This window comes from Neofelis nebulosa, chromosome 1 (assembly GCF_028018385.1).
Source record: "Neofelis nebulosa isolate mNeoNeb1 chromosome 1, mNeoNeb1.pri, whole genome shotgun sequence".
In the NCBI taxonomy this organism is placed as follows: Eukaryota; Metazoa; Chordata; class Mammalia; order Carnivora; family Felidae; genus Neofelis; species Neofelis nebulosa.
Window position 1 is genome coordinate 161,019,471 of NC_080782.1, and position 16,208 is coordinate 161,035,678.

Genomic DNA, 16,208 nt, shown 5'->3' on the forward strand with positions numbered 1-16,208 from the left:
GAACTAGATTCTTTTAAGATGTTAACTGTAATCCCCAAGATAACCACTAAAAACCCAAACCAAAACAAAAGGCTCAAAAAATATAGTATAAGGAAAAACCAAGGAATTAAAATGGTATATTACAAAATATCTAACAAAAAAGGCAGTAACAAGGAAGAACAAAAAAGACATAAAAACAGAGCAAATGGTAAACATAAATCCTACTTACCAGTAATTACATAACACAGTAACACATAAAATTCCATCAGAAAGAAATTGGCAGAATGAATAATAAAACAATGATCCAACTACATATTGTCTATAAGAGACCTACTTTAGATTTGAAGACACAAGTTAAAAGTAAAAGGATGGAAAAAGACCATGCAAACAGTAACAAGGGAGAACTGGTGTGATTATACTAGTATCAGACAAAATAGACTTAAGACAAAAGCTGTTACCGGAGACAATGAAAGACCTCCTATAATAGTGAAAGACTCACTGCACTCAAAACCTAACAATAGAGACCCAAAATACATGTAGCAAAATCTGCCAGAATTGGAGGGAAAAAGACAAAATTCAAAAATAATAGTTGGGAGGTTTCAACAGCTCATCTGCCACAATGGATAAAATAACTAGGCAAAAGATAAACAAGGAAGCAGAAGACATGACCAACACTAGAACCCAATCAGACCCAAGGGACTGCAGTACAACAATCACCCCAAAAAAGCAGATTCTCAAGTGCACCTGGAACATTCTACAATAGACCATGTGAGGTCATAAAACAAGCCTCAATAAATTTGAAAGGACTGAGATACATATAATATGCTCTCTAACCACAATGGAATTCAATCAGAAATCCTAACAGAAGGAACTTTGGGAAATTCACAAATATGTGAGAATTAAACAACATACTCTTACATAACCAGTGGCTCAAAGAAGAAATCATAAAGGAACACTTACAGTATTTACAAAATTTCAAACATTTATCCAAACACAGGGAAGTTAAGAGAATGCAAAGTTGTTCTGATGGGGAAGAAATGAAAAGAATAATGCTTATCTTGGTGAGCAGATTTGAAAATTTACTTGAATGTAGTTTGTTACATTGGAAAATTTTGTAATTAGTTTTGATTCTTAGGTAGAAACTGACAAACAATAACTATTCTGGGTTTGTGAGCACCCAGAAAAAATAAATAAATAAAATAAATAAAATTAAAAAGCACACTCTAGCCTGTGTTCATAAGAAACAACCCAAGGGGGCACCTGGGTGGCTCAGTTGGTTGGGCATCCGACTTCGGCTCAGGTCACGATCTCACGGTTTGTGAGTTCGAGCCCCGCGTCGGGCTCTGGGCTGACGGCTCAGAGCCTGGAGCCCGCTTCAGATTCTGTTGTCTCCCTCTGTATGCCCCTCCGCTGCTTGCACTGTGTCTTTCGCATTGTCTCAAAAATTAATAAACGTTAAAAAAAATAGTGAGAGGGGCGCCTGGGTGGCGCAGTCGGTTAAGCGTCCGACTTCAGCCAGGTCACGATCTCACGGTCCGTGAGTTCGAGCCCCGCGTCAGGCTCTGGGCTGATGGCTCGGAGCCTGGAGCCTGTTTCCGATTCTGTGTCTCCCTCTCTCTCTGCCCCTCCCCCGTTCATGCTCTGTCTCTCTCTGTTCCAAAAATAAATAAAAAATGTTGAAAAAAAAAATTAAAAAAAAAAAAAAAAAAAAATAGTGAGAAACAACCCAAGGTAAATTGCGGAGACTTTTTTTTCTGCCAATTGACCAGATTGATAGGTTAGAGGTCTTGGTAGACACGGGAGCCAAGTTTTAGCAAAACACTGGGAAAGAAAGGTCTCACACATCACAGTGGATAAGCTGGAGAATCATGGACTCTCCATGATTGGTACTGAGGACCATTCAGGTGGGTCAGTAACTGCTGAAACCATTTTAACCTGGAGAACTATTTCTAATAATACGTTGGTATTAGGCCTGAATTATATATCCTCACCCTGACCAAATTCATATATAAAGCCCTACCCCAGTGACTACACTTAGAATGCTTGTAAGGAAATAGAAAAGGTAAATCAAACCTAACGAGATGACGTTCAATGAAGATAAATATATGATCCCACTTCTGAATACTATAAGCAAAGAAATTAAGGCAGCTAACTTTTACTGACTGCTTTCTGCATGTCAGACATTGTTCCAAGTCTTTAACTGGTATTGTCTCAATTATTCCCAGAAAATAAGTACTGCAATTCTCCCTATTTTTCAAGAGGGTACATACTTGGCTGAGACCCCCAGGAGTCTGACTCCAGACCAGCCCTTGGAACTACTGCACTCCTACTACCTCTCCAGAAACGGACACAGCCCACACAAAAGAACACCACGTGGTAGGGCTAGGACAAGTGTTAGGCAAGTCCAAAGAGAGTTGACAGGAGAGTTGACTCCCCACCACAAAGTAAGATACTCTTAGGGTGCACTTATATCACTTAATATCAATACTCTTAATATTGATATAAATCTAGAACACTGGAGGGGTACCTGGGTGGCTCAGTTGGTTAAGTGTCTTGACTCTTGATTTAGGCTCAGGTCATGATCTCATAGTCATGAGATGGAACCCCGCATCAACTTCTGCAATGACAGCACAGAGCCTGCTTGGGATTCTCTCTCTGCCCCTCCCTCCCTGGTTCATGCGCACACGCGCATGCTTTCTCTCATAAAAATAAATAAAAAGTAAGTAAATAAAATCAAGAACGCTGTCAAATACAGTCCACAAAGCCTACATCAAATACCTTTTGGACATAAATAGGATAAAGATAACATATTTGCTCACGAATACTTTCATTCCTGCATGAGAAGGAGCCTCTAACCCTCCTTTCTTCCCTCAGCTTAATTTCCTAGTGCCATTCTGTACTGGTGAAAGTGACCTGCTAGGTCAAAACCACTACACCAGCCTCTTCCCCTCCATGTTCAATCATAAGCTACTAACAAGATACAAATAAGATATTTTTGTTTAGTTCAGCGACCAAATGGCAATGACAGTAGTAACAGAATCGTCATTCTGTTAGCAAGAGCAGCCCTTCACGGATTTCACCACGCACTCTGCCGTACCCTTTCATGAGCTGCGCGGCTGTGAAGTAAGCAGCCATGGCCTGGTCATGCTCGCTCTCAACTGCAAATGAGTGTCCGTACGCTACCCACGCAGGCCCGTAAGTCTTCTCAAGTGTTGTCGCTTTGCTGAAACAAGAAACGTCATTCTAGTGAGAGATTCATTCTTGTTAATTTTATATAAGCTGATAACTTCAAGGATATTGGAATTAAATAAATGAGCTCTTAACATATTAAATACTTACATAACAACTGTTAATCTCATTTGAAATAAAAGAATGTTTAATAGTACAAGCAAAATTTTAAGACATTTTAAGAGAGGTCCACAACTTTTTAGGTCCAATAGTTGAACCCACTGGCACTCTATATTTACAAATACAAATACACTCTGAATTTACAAATATTACTTAATCCAAGAGCTTTGTTTCAGTAATTGTGGTAGCAACAACCATTTAATGAGGGCATATTTTACACCAGACTCCATGTGAAATGCTTCATGTGCATCACCTAGTAACTTACAAGGTAAATCGTTATTTGTATTTTAAACATCAGTATACTGAGGCTGGGAAGATTAAGTGACACCCTGTGGACGGCAGCAGGAGAACACCCTGGTCCTGCAGACTGCACCCCACAGTCTTAAGCCGTCATAAGTAGTCTTCAATCAGCAGACACCCGGTGACCCAGGACACCCAGAATAAAGAGAACACACCACAAAACAAGGAAAATATGAATGATGAGATGCCCATTTCCCAGCATTTTATTTTCTAAGTTTTCTATCACTCAAATGTTCCTTGATTCACATGGAGTCCATCACTAAATCAGAGAAGCACAGTTCAGAGGAACTATCACATCTGAATCATCTGCCTACTCCAGGAAAAAGCACAAGCAAGTTCTTCTAAAATGCTTAACATTCAACTGACCAGAGAACTCCCTGTTTTTCCGAGTGCAGGATCCTTATGAGTCATCCTACCAATTTTCCTAACAATCCTGGGATACAAGTATTGTATCATTCCCATTTTTAAAGAAGAGAGGGTCAGAGGTTATTAACTTTCCCAAGGAATTACAGCTAGCAAGTGGTAGAGCTTGTATTAGAATTCAAATCTATGTCCAAAGTTTACACACTTTTTCTTAGATCCACTTTCCAGTTTGTTCATGTGGCTGAAATCACACTTATAAAGTAGCTTGACTAGGCTGAACACAGCAGATCCTTATATAAACCAGTTCACTATGACAAGAATTCTGTTTTATAGTCACATCTAGTGACCCTAATCTCATGTAGTTTCATGTAATTTCACAAGTATTAACAAAAGAAGTCCTAAAGTTAAAAGGTGCCGAGTATCTCTGTAAATGAAAAACAGGACCTTCCAAATGTCTATTATTGTTTCATGTTTCTTCTCACTTATAATTTACACACATCGTAAATTCCTTGAGAATAAGGTCTACACCACTGACTTTTATATCCCCTCATGACATCTTATAAAAAGGTATGTAATTGGGGCACCTGGGTGGCTTAGTCAATTAAGCAGCTGACTCTTGATTTTGGCTCAGGTCATGATTTCACAGTTCGTGAATTTGAGCCGCACGTCAGGCTCTGTGCTGACAGGGCAGAGCCTACTTGGAATTCTCTCTCTCACTCTCTCTCTGTCGCTCCCCTGCTCTCATGTGTGCACTCTCTCTCACTCTAAGATAAATAAACATTAAAAAAAAAAAAAAGGTACATAATTGATGCAACTGAACTGAATCTGAAAAAAATTATTCTTTCATACTGCTTTTAAAGTACTTAATTATCGTATTAAAAAGGATGAACAAGAAATCCCTTACTATAGGCTCGCTACAGAGGGAGAAAGACAACAGATCCATACCTGAGGTATCTTCTGGCATGTTCATTTTTATGACCAACCATGAGATAATAGCATCCCACTGCAAACCAAGACACCTAAAAAGTTCAAAATTTACTGTGACCAAAGATGGTTGACTTGGAACTGGAAATCTCTAACATACCAGGCCAGAGGGTGGACTACACATTCCATTACGTGTTCTAGCTCAAGTTATTCTAGTTCAAGTTAGAAACTTCTCTGAGACAGGCTGTTTACTAAGGGTCTTAGATGAAAAAAGAACAGATTCTTCCTCAAAGTGCCTTCAATGATGTCCCTGCAGCATTCGATACATGATGAGGTTCCTTCACACTTGGTACAAACACCAGCCTGAGTCGTGTTCTCCCTGGCTCCACCCAGGTTCTCACCAGCACTATGCAGGCTCGACCTCATTAGCAGACTTCTCTTGCACTGATTCTGCCTCTTTCTAAATTATTTTCATACTGGCCAAGGGCAGAGATTCTTGGGTGAGGCTTAGGCTTTGATTCCTAACTTCTGTCTCTAAGGACACAGTTCCTGAATTAGTTTTAATCTCTGGGTCCCAGTTGTGTTCCAAGGTAGCCTAAGAGACCCAATGACCCAACTACTGCACAATTCAGTAAGTTATGCTGTATGTGCAAGGTGAGGAAGCCACCAAGTAATTATTAGCATCACTTACAAGAGGTGAGAGTATGACTTTCATTTTCAACATTTTATTTTTCTGTATATCAAGTATATTAAAATAAGCATATATTATTTCTGTAACCAGAATAAAAGGATTTTTGTTTTAAGCTATTGTTTCAAGATACTTAAATACTTTCATGGATTGAAGAGCTAACGCTACTTCTAATTATCATAGCACTAGGAGGTCCTCCTCCAACACCTTAAAATAAACATTATTTGGGGGTGCCTGGGTGGCTCAATTGGTTGAACATCCGACTTCGGCTCAGGTTGTGATCTCATGGTTCGTGGGTTTGAGCCCCGTGTCAGGCTCTGTGCTGACAGCTCAGAGCCTGGAGCCTGCTTTGGATTCTGTCTCCTTCTCTCTCTGCCCCTCCCCTGCTTGCACCCTGTCTCACTCTGTCTCTCAAAAATAAATAAATGTAAAAAAAAATAAAATAAAAAAATAAAAATAAATAAATAAACAAACATTATTTGCTTGAACTTAAATATAAGTTACTACCTAAAAGCCAGTTAAGTATTTTTTTAGAGTTCAGGTAAGAAAAAAACACCATAAGAAAAAAGGTTTACATTTACTTACAGGATTACTAGGATACAGATCCACCAATTTATGAGAAAGGTAGAAAAGTTCTACATTAAAAAAAAGAAAAAAAGAATTAGATCCAATTTTAAGATATGACTTTCCTCTAGTTACAACTCTTCACGATCAAAGAAATTTATTCTCATAGTAACACTTTCATAGTTTTCTATTTACTTAATAAAATATACAACTACTACAGTTGTTTCATTCACAGCCCCCCACCAACGTCATACCCTACAAGTGGACACTGAGTGTTTCTGGAGTGACTGGAAAACTGGACGAGTCTCTCATGATAAAGCACGTCATGGTGCTTGAGAAGTAATTTCAAAGCTCTTCGCTTATCTTCATAACTGGTATCACACACTCTGTGCCCTTATTATGGACCATCTTAACTACCCATAACCAATTTGAGTGATCAAACTTTCAAGTTTCAAATCAGCAAGATGATTTCTTCTTGAGTAACATGTAAGTCCTAACACATCATGATGAAGCTTCCTATGTGCAGATTTGGATCCGTTAGACCAGCACAGCCGGAGTGTCCGCATCTCCAACAAGCTTCTAGGAGATGTGATGCTGCTGGTCCATAGACCACACCCGGAGCAGCAGGGGTTTGGAATTGGAGTGTCAGGCTTTTTAAACTCCTGACACAGCTTAAAAGATTTAAGGGCAAATAACATCCAAACATAACTAAATTGTTTCTGAAATGTTAAAGTATAGGAAACACAAGCAAAAACTCTGCCCCCACCCAGTTTCTAAACTATTTTCTAACAGTTCTCTATCAGTTTTCTTAGGATTTTACAAAAAAAAGAAAAACTATCTGCCGATACTCTAAAGCTTATACAACTTAAACCATAAAGTACATTTGACAACAGGAAGCAAGGGAAAACAAACACTGTTCTGTAGGCATAAGAGAATTGATCCTCAGTCACTCTGATAAGCTTTTCTTACACTAGCTGTTACTTTTGTCAGAGAACTCCATTATGTTGTTAACTGCAATCTCAATTATCCAGGACTTATGAGACATAATTTCAAGAGTTACAGAAAATTTTTTTGTCTTAACAATTATTATTTTGATTAAAAAAAAATTACCATTTGCTTTATTCAGCTCCACAAGTGTCCCTATATGTACAGGTAAACAGTTTGCATGGAAAGGATCTTTCTCCATCACTCTGAAAGTCAAAGCAACATTTACCATGCCAGAAGCAATACATAACAGAACATACCTCATTAAAATAGCTATGTCTAAACAGTCATTACATCTTTATGTAAAATACTTTTTTTACTTTTTTAACTCCATTACTTTCAGGTTGGCTCAATTAAGGTAATGATTATCTTATAAATGAAAGGGAAAATTCTGGTTTATTTAGAAGGAATAAAAATAAACACTATCACATACATTTATTTTAAATCAACAGAATTACAAAATAAGCAGTCTAATTACTAAGAAGGATTAAAAACAATATGAAATATTAAACAGATCGTAAGTATTTGTCAATTAATATTTTTGTGAATTCAAGGATGTTAAGTAATCCCAAAGATCTGTTAAAAATAGCATACGTAATTTAGCTACAAGACAAGTTTGAATCATGTGCGCTGGAAAACTGGTATGGTGGGGGCGGCAGGGAGATGGCTTAGCTACTTAGTAAGCCTGACTGAGCACCCAGCATCTACAGGATTTGACTAGTCCCTACTTTAACAAAGAAGGGATTTTATGAGACTATGTGCCAGAATGGTATTTTCAAATTTGCAAATTATAAAACACTGAGACGAGGGAATTGTCTATTCCCAAGGCAATGGACTAAACCTGTAAGTGCCCATAAACCTGTGCCTGTAAATTGCTCTTTTAAGATAACAATAACCCTTCTAGTAAACTCTGCAAATTGTAAAGGCAACTTCAATTATCACCAATTAGTTCAAGCTTATTCACAAAGCAGTCCTACATACTTTTTAGGTAAAATGAGAATGGACTCTACGCTCCTACACAGAAATAAGTGGATATACTTACACAGAAGTAAGCTTGTAGCACATTTTAAAATCACAGTTATAATAATGTCTTTCAGCCAAAGACACTACCACATCCAGATTCTCCTGCAAACCATCTACAGACTCGGGGAGGACAGTTTCACTGGGTTTATTATACTGCAACAGAGAAAGGGAAACATGAACCCAATGTGCAGTACAAATCAAACAGCAGACTTGATCTGGCCCAATGGCTCAAGGGTTTACACAGGGCAGGTGCGAACCTCTGGGAGCCCTGACTTTATATCTTATCAGCCCTCCTCTCAATCAGCTGGACTCTCTTCTCAATTTTATCACGGAATTCCAGGGCAGAAGTATTTTACAAATTAGAAGTTCAGGGGCGCCTGGGTGGTTCAGTCAGTTGAGCATCCAACTTCGGTTCAGGTCATGATCTCACAGTTTCTGAGTTCGAGCCCCACGTCAGGCTCTGTGCTGACAGCTCAGAGCCTGGAGCCTGTTTCAGATTCTGTGTCTCCCTCTTTCTTTGCCCCTCCCCTGCTCATGTTCTGTCTCTCTCTCAGAAATAAATTAAATTAAAAAAAAAAGTTCACTAAGCATAAGAAAAAAATCCTCATTTTCACACAACGTCCCACTTATGTTACAGTTCAATCTTTTAGCATAAGGAATCCCTAGAAAAAAGACATGTTTTTGGACACTTTTTAAGGAATCATATCATCTATTTCAAGTAATCTAAAATCTATTCTTGCAAATGTGCTAATAAAAATTAAGTTTTAAAAATTTAACTAGTAAAAGAATAGATGCCAAATTTAGTAAAATAGTTACATAAAGCAAAACTAATTTTGTGTTTTTACTCACCTTTTTTAATTTGTTCTCAAATAGAAAGCGTAGCAATTCCTGTTCTTCAGTACAGAGCTTGCTAAGAGGTAGTGACTCAAGAAGTTCTTTCTCTTAAAAATGTTAAGAAAAAAGAATGTCCTCACAATACTTATGGGGGAAAAAAGGCATCAATAAAAAATATTCTTCTACAGTTCTTGGTCTAAGTAAATCAAACTCAAAAGAGAGAATAACAAGATCAAAATATACTTGAAAATCTAAGACAGTGGTTCCAGACCCAGATGATAAGAACCACCTGGAGGGTTAAGCCATGAAGCCTTTTAGGCGATTCTGGTCACCACCAGATGTAAGAACCACCCAGCCAGTTTCCCAGCCTCAGCACTGCTGACACTCTGTGTGGATAATTCTGTCGGTTGGTTGTCCCATGCCACCACAGGATGGTTAGCAGGATCTCTGACTTCCACCCACTAGATGCCATTAGCAACCTCCCATCCCGTCCCCAATTTATAAAAATCAAAAGTGTCCCTAGGGCACAAAATCAACCTGAGTACTACACTAGATAGACTAAAATGTGCTTGAACCCCACTAACACAACATCCCTATTTTCTCTGTGTTTCTTGCACATATCCACCTCATACTACTGCTGACATACTAGGTCTGTGGTTCTCAGCCTAGCTGCACCTTAGGGTCATCTGAGAGCTTTAAAACATCTGACGCCAGGGCCCCACTGCCAGAGATTCCATTCCACTTGTCTGGAGCTGGGACCTGCACCCTGATGTTGTTAAAGGCTTTGAGGTAAAGCCATGTTGGGCATCTCTGAATCAGATACTGAGATCTTGGTTTACACTACCTCAAGTTACTTCCCAAAAAGATGGCCTCACCACATCACAACCCTAAAGATTCTGACAGCAAAGGGCACTGCACAATCCACCACTGTCCTTTGCAATGTGCTTCAGGTCTGTTTAAACATGCATAGTCTGCTCTTGATTGTATAGGTTTCAGAGAAAAAAAAATCCAAATGATATTAATTGTGCTAAACATGAAAACACCTGAGTTTCCAAACCTTCTTGAGCTGTCAACATGTGGTGTGATGTTAAAAGATCAAATGCTTCAAAACAGTAGGCATCCAGCTTCAACGCTTCTTTGTAGCTATAGGTAGCTAGGGCTCGGTTATCCAGAGCATCATAGATTTTCCCTCGTAAAAGACAAATAGAACTCTTTATCTGTTGGAAAAATATGATGAGTCATGTACTAAATCAATACGTCAAAATTTAATTTTTGATCAGAATGATCTATTATCTTAAGGCTGAGACTTCTCTTGACCTCTAAAATAATTTATTCAATCCCAACAAATTAACAGAAACAGGAAAGCGAAGTAAAACTTCTCTATCTTCCCTAGGCTCTCCTCACTTCAACAATCTTTAGAACTACAGCACGTCACTGCTACTTGGTTCCTTATCTGTTCTGTCTCAAAGAGGGTAACGATTTAGATAGCAAGCAGAATACAAATATTAAATTAAACTCAGACAGTTTGATAGGCGGGTCGCAATGAAAGGATCTTAGTAATAAACACTGAAAAACTGGCGCAATAAGGTACCGCGATTAGGGTCATGAACTTGTAGCACTGGACAGACCTGAGTTAAAACCCCAGCTCTGATGCTTCCTAGTGACCCTAGACAAGTTTCCTTTCCTCATCTAACTTACAGGGCCCTGTGAGAAGCAGAGGTGCTAGTCTTCTGCAAAGCGAGTACATGTGAGGTGTTCACAGAATAGCCACCTCACCACTACCACTAACAAGAGGATGTGGGCGGCAATCCAACCTAGATTCTAGACTCTGAACCTCAAGAAACATGCAACTAAACCTACAGATGATCCAGAGACGGGCAGCTAAAACTGGTAAAGGGACAAAGAAGACTCATCATAAAATCCAAACTTAAAAATAAGAGGATGTAACAAGAGAATCTTACACCAATGCAGTATCTTATGACTTGTAAAAAAAAAAAATAATAATAATAATAATAATTTCATAAGATAAATAATGCATTACAAACCATGTATTTCTTAGCAGGTAAATGGTATGTAGTCCAAAAATAATAATGGTAATACCAGACTCCCTCATAAATACCTTTATTAGCAGAAAAATAAACGTGCTCCTTAGCACATAAATAGTCTCAAGAAGGCTGTTTTAAAAAAAAAAAAAGCAGGGGCGCCTGGGTGGCGCAGTCGGTTAAGCGTCCGACTTCAGCCAGGTCACGATCTCGCGGTCCGTGAGTTCGAGCCCCGCGTCAGGCTCTGGGCTGATGGCTCGGAGCCTGGAGCCTGTTTCCGATTCTGTGTCTCCCTCTCTCTCTGCCCCTCCCCCGTTCATGCTCTGTCTCTCTCTGTCCCAAAAATAAATAAAAAACGTTGAAAAAAAAAAAAAAATTAAAAAAAAAAAAAAAAAAAAAAAAGCAGAAAAAAAGAAAAAATAATAACAGTCGAGATTAGTAATCTGTGAATGTCATTTATTATGTTACATTATATAATCTCTGCCAACAAGGAATTTGCAATTTCAGGCAGGTATGAAGTATACAAACTGAAGTAAACAAATTACATAAAGAGTAACACCAAACCACTCCCTGGAAAGAAGCAAACTATGGTTTCCTGGAGTAGGTATTGAAACACAGTAAGAAAGGGAAAGGTTATTCCATGTGTGGGAGTAATTTAAGGCATCAAATGAGAAGAAAGCTCTCAAGTCAGCCTATTTCAGACTCAAGCATATGAGGACATAGTTATAGCTTCCATCTAATGACTCAAAAATGTCTCGGAGTCTTCTTGTGTTTCAGTGGCAAATTAAGTAAGTTGGCAACTGAACTGTTTTAACATGGTGATACTGAAATAAAAGAAAGTGATTTATGTTTTGCATGTTGTGTAATTCTTACTGATGTTACTGAAGTATGCTTATTGCAGCATTACTTACGGAGGACTGTGACATTTCCCAGTCATTGGAGGGGTCTTTCAAGCCACTTTCATCCTTCAAGTATTTCTCAAATAACCTTTTGTTGATTGGCTCCTCCATGTCAAGAATATCAAGTGCCTGCTGATGCTCTTTCGCAGCATACTGTGTTGTGCAAAAGCCAGAACTACTGTTTATCACCTATCACTTCGAACACTAGACATACAAGCAAATACTGTCAATTTTAAAAGGGTCATAGAATATACCTACTCGTTACTTATATTTAAAATGTAGAGCTTAAAATTTCAAATTCTAAGGCAGAGTTTTCTTCATGCATGTCAGATATTGGTAAATAGAGAATCAATATTTTATAGCACACAATACTAAAGAAAAGAACACTTCCTCATGAATACTTTACTAATCTGCCAGCTCCACCACCAGATTTCTGTATAACAGCAACATAATTAAACTTTTACCAAGAAAATTAAAACAGATGGCATACTTACATGGCATCTAGCTGCAAGGTAGCGGCATGCTTCATACAGCTAGGAGAGAAAACAATCTGTTAAGGAGGTTATGGCAGGAAGATGCAAACACAGTACTCGTGAGACGTAAACTATATAAACTCTGGAAGAACGGCATAAAAGTACTAGCAGTTAAGAAAACATGTGCAAGGGACAGAGGTGGAGGGGCTGGCCAGCATTCCAGGCACTGAGCAGGGGCACTCCTCTATGGGACTGCAAGCAGTCAGTTTGCACATGTTAATTGTACTGGTGGTGGTGGTGGGTTCGACACCGACGGAGAGAAACCACAGGGACTCTGGTGCCTATGGAGGCAGTGGGAAATCACTGATTGATACTGTCAGTGCTACAATCAGGTCTGTGTTTCTGTGTTTTAGGAAGACCACTCTTGTGATAGTTTAAAAGACTGCTAAAAAGAGTCAGGGAAAATGGAAGTGGGAAAGATATTATCAAAGAAAAGAGACAAGAAGCTAAAACAAAACAAATTAAAGGCCTGACATGTATGAGCAGTAATGAAATGGAAACGAATATCCATAATTTCAGAGTTACTTAGAAAACAGAATTTTCAAAACTGAGTGATTAGATTGGGGGACAAAAGTGACTGAGATTAGGAATAAGACAATTTTTCTTTACATTCAATAAGAAAAATTGAATCCTTTTAAATAACTTTGACATTTAATCTAACGATATTTTTTTAATTAATACCTTTCATTTTTTTTTTTTTTTTTTTTTTAATTTATTTTTGGGACAGAGAGAGACAGAGCATGAACGGGGGAGGGGCGGAGAGAGAGGGAGACACAGAATCGGAAACAGGCTCCAGGCTCCGAGCCATCAGCCTAGAGCCTGACGCGGGGCTCGAACTCACAGACCGCGAGATCGTGACCTGGCTGAAGTCGGACGCTTAACCGACTGCGCCACCCAGGCGCCCCTCATTTTTTTTTAAGTTTATTTATTTTGAGAGAGACAGAGAAAGGGCTCAAGAGGGGTAGAGAGGGAGAGAGAGAGTTCCAAGCAAGCTCCATGTTGTCAGTGCAGAGTCCAATGCAGAGCTCGAACTCACAAACCATGGGATCATGACCTGAGCTGAAACCAAGAGTCAGACACTTAAACAACTGACCACCCAGGTGCCCCTCATCTAACAGCATTTTTGAAAAGTTTGGAAAGCTTTAAAGTTCACACAATCACTTACTTTGTCCAGTTTTCGTGACCGAAGTGCATGAGCTGCTCTGTGATATTGCGCTGTCAGGTAAAGACACTGAGCCAACCAATAAATGTCCTGGGGTTCCTCTGGAAGGAAAAAAAATCACATAAATGGTCAGAGGCACAAGGAAAGATAGAAAAGTTTTTAAAATAGAAATCAGAAAAAAAAATTACAAGTTGTCACTTACCATGAGAGAGTGAAGCTACTTTATCTGCCCAAAATAGAGCACTTTGATACTGTTGCTGTATCAAAACACAAAAAGTAACCACCTTGTTATTTCAATAGTTTTAAACAGATATCTAATATCGTTAGAATGCTATATAATAAATCAACATCTTAATACAATTTTTTACATGTAGCAAAGGTCTACCTATCTTATCTCCATTTTACATCTCAGCTAGGTGAGTTTTGGTTCAAAGGTACAAAAACATTATTGTAGGCTCTTTGATACATACAGCTCAAGAAGGTAGGATTTTTTTAAACTTATACATTGTAAAAATGTATAAGCAGGTATCTAAGACAGTAGATAATTTAAACAATTATTTTGCAGTTATCTCCTCATTAGCAACGTTCTGTCTTTGTACAGTTCTTGAACACCAGCTAGGTACTCTGTCACCAGTCAATCTGGGAAAAGGAATGCTTATGGAATGGTTACAAATCTGCTCAAGGTAGGTGCCCCCAGGGTGGAAACCGGACCTGTCTCATCTCTCACTACATCCCCAGAACCAAAAAGAAAGTGCTCAGAAGCACCTGTTCAGTTCAACTGACTCACCAACACAGGACCCTAACATACCGCAGGTATCTGGCAGTGTTATGTCACATCCATTAGAAACATTTCATATCAAATATGCTTTTCCCTCCCCTTCCTGGTTTTCAACTTATTTGGAGAGTATAAATTTTATAAAACTAAATGACCTTGGGGCGCCTAGGTGGCCCATGTCCTGATCTCAGGGTTCTGTTGGTGGTTTCAAGCCCCAGGCTGGGCTTTGCACCGACAACGCAGGGCCTGCTTGGGATTCTCTGTCTCCCTCTCTCTCTGCCCCTGCCCTGCTAGCATTCTCAAAAACTAAATGTTAAAAGCAAACAAACAAACAAACAAACAAACTACCTGACCTTGTGGATAAAAGTAATGCTGCTGATTCTGGAGACACTTCCTAAACAAACTGCTGCTCATTCATGGGCAGTGCAGGGAATACAGACAGAGTTAACATTTATTTTTTATTAAAAAAAAATTTTTTTTTAATGTTTATTTCCTCCTGAGAGAGACAGAGTGCGAGCCGAGGAGGGGCAGAGAGCAAGGAAGTCACAGAATCCGAAGCAGGCTCCAGGCTCTGAGCTGTCAGCACAGAGCCCTACACGGGACTCGAACTCACAAACCCTGAGATCATGACCTGAGCTGAAGTCCGTGTGGCTCAACCGACTGAGCCATCCAGGCGTCCCAACATGAATTTGTTAAAGTACTGATTTGACACAACAGGCTTGTTTGTATCTTTATTCACTTGAATTCTGCCAAATAAGAATTACAACTAAGCTTCTCGAAACTTTTCCATTAGCTAGCTAAATTCAAAGGCCATCCTGCAACTCTCCTCCTAAAATAACCCTTTAACTTCCACTGAGCACTAAGTATGTACTGAGCACCCACTGCGCGCAGCAGTTAGGACGGCTGCAGAGCGGGAGTCAACACGTGTAAAGCTCGCGCTGCGCTTTGGTGGCCTGCGCTCCCAGGGCTCCTCATCCTCCCAGATGCAGAGAGGGCTGAGGGGCTGCCTCCCTCCCTTCCGGGGCTTCAGCCCAGGCCCCGCCGGACGAAGCGCCAGCAAGACCCTGACGACAGTTACCCTGCGGGCAAGGGCTCGGGCGCGCTGGCCTCAACGAGCCCCGGGGCCTGCGCTCCCCGGGTTGGGCCGCCCACCTGGTCCAGGTACTGCCGGACACGCTTCCGCAGCCGCTCCAGGTTCATGGCCGCGCGGCCGGAGAATCCGGCAGAGCGTGGTCCACCGCCCCCTCGCGCGCCCTCCTTCCCGCTGCCAACCGGGCCCGCCCCGAGCCCGCACAGCTGTCGCCAGCTCCCTGTCCGGCGCCGCCGGGATCTTCCGCTCCCGCCAGGCCCTGCCCCGGAAGTCCTCCGCAAACGCGTTCCCTCCGGCTCCAAATACTGGGGGTGCGCTGATGGTTCCGGCACGCTCCCTTGACCCTTGGGTTGCCGGGGTTTGGGGACCACGGACGCCTTTTCTCCCGACTGGAGGGCTCTGGTAGCACGGCCGGTTGTTGTGTCCGGGCGCCGTTCGCTCTTTAGCTCGTTCTGGGGGGCGGGGAGCTCAAGGCCGGCAGCCGGGTGGCAGCGGGGGCGGGAAGGGGGGGGGGTGGCCCGCCTCCCGGATCGCCGCGGGGGTCGCCACGCTTCCCCGTCATGTTGTCTTGCGGCCCTAGGGCCCGAAGCCCTAGGTAGAGGAAGCCGTGACCAAAAACAAGTAAGCTAAAAGGGCTGGCCAATGAAAACTTTGAATGGAGTGGGATTCGGCAATGAAAGGGAAGTGTTGACACCTGCTT

General features: G+C 40.7%; 1 protein-coding gene across 5 annotated transcripts in view; it reads right to left on the bottom strand.

The window, feature by feature from the left end:
- CDC16 (cell division cycle 16) overlaps positions 1-15,767 on the bottom strand; it is a 45,836-nt gene extending 30,069 nt beyond the window's left edge. For 2 of the 5 annotated variants that reach the window (XR_009265360.1, XM_058741449.1), the window contains exons 1-12: positions 15,571-15,767; positions 13,846-13,900; positions 13,647-13,744; positions 12,443-12,481; positions 11,961-12,101; positions 10,065-10,224; positions 9,023-9,114; positions 8,193-8,326; positions 7,277-7,356; positions 6,188-6,237; positions 4,936-5,009; positions 3,077-3,202 (exon numbers count right to left, since the gene is read on the bottom strand). Coding sequence is in view for 4 of the 5 variants with exons in the window: in XM_058741449.1 (XP_058597432.1) it covers positions 3,077-3,202; positions 4,936-5,009; positions 6,188-6,237; positions 7,277-7,356; positions 8,193-8,326; positions 9,023-9,114; positions 10,065-10,224; positions 11,961-12,101; positions 12,443-12,481; positions 13,647-13,744; positions 13,846-13,900; positions 15,571-15,618 (1,097 nt within the window). In the remaining variant the exon portion in view is untranslated. The remainder of the gene's footprint in view (positions 1-3,076; positions 3,203-4,935; positions 5,010-6,187; positions 6,238-7,276; positions 7,357-8,192; positions 8,327-9,022; positions 9,115-10,064; positions 10,225-11,960; positions 12,102-12,442; positions 12,482-13,646; positions 13,745-13,845; positions 13,901-15,570) is intronic. The other 3 variants (XM_058741440.1, XM_058741430.1, XM_058741462.1) reach the window with 3 other exon arrangements.
- Positions 15,768-16,208: the final 441 nt, after the last annotated feature.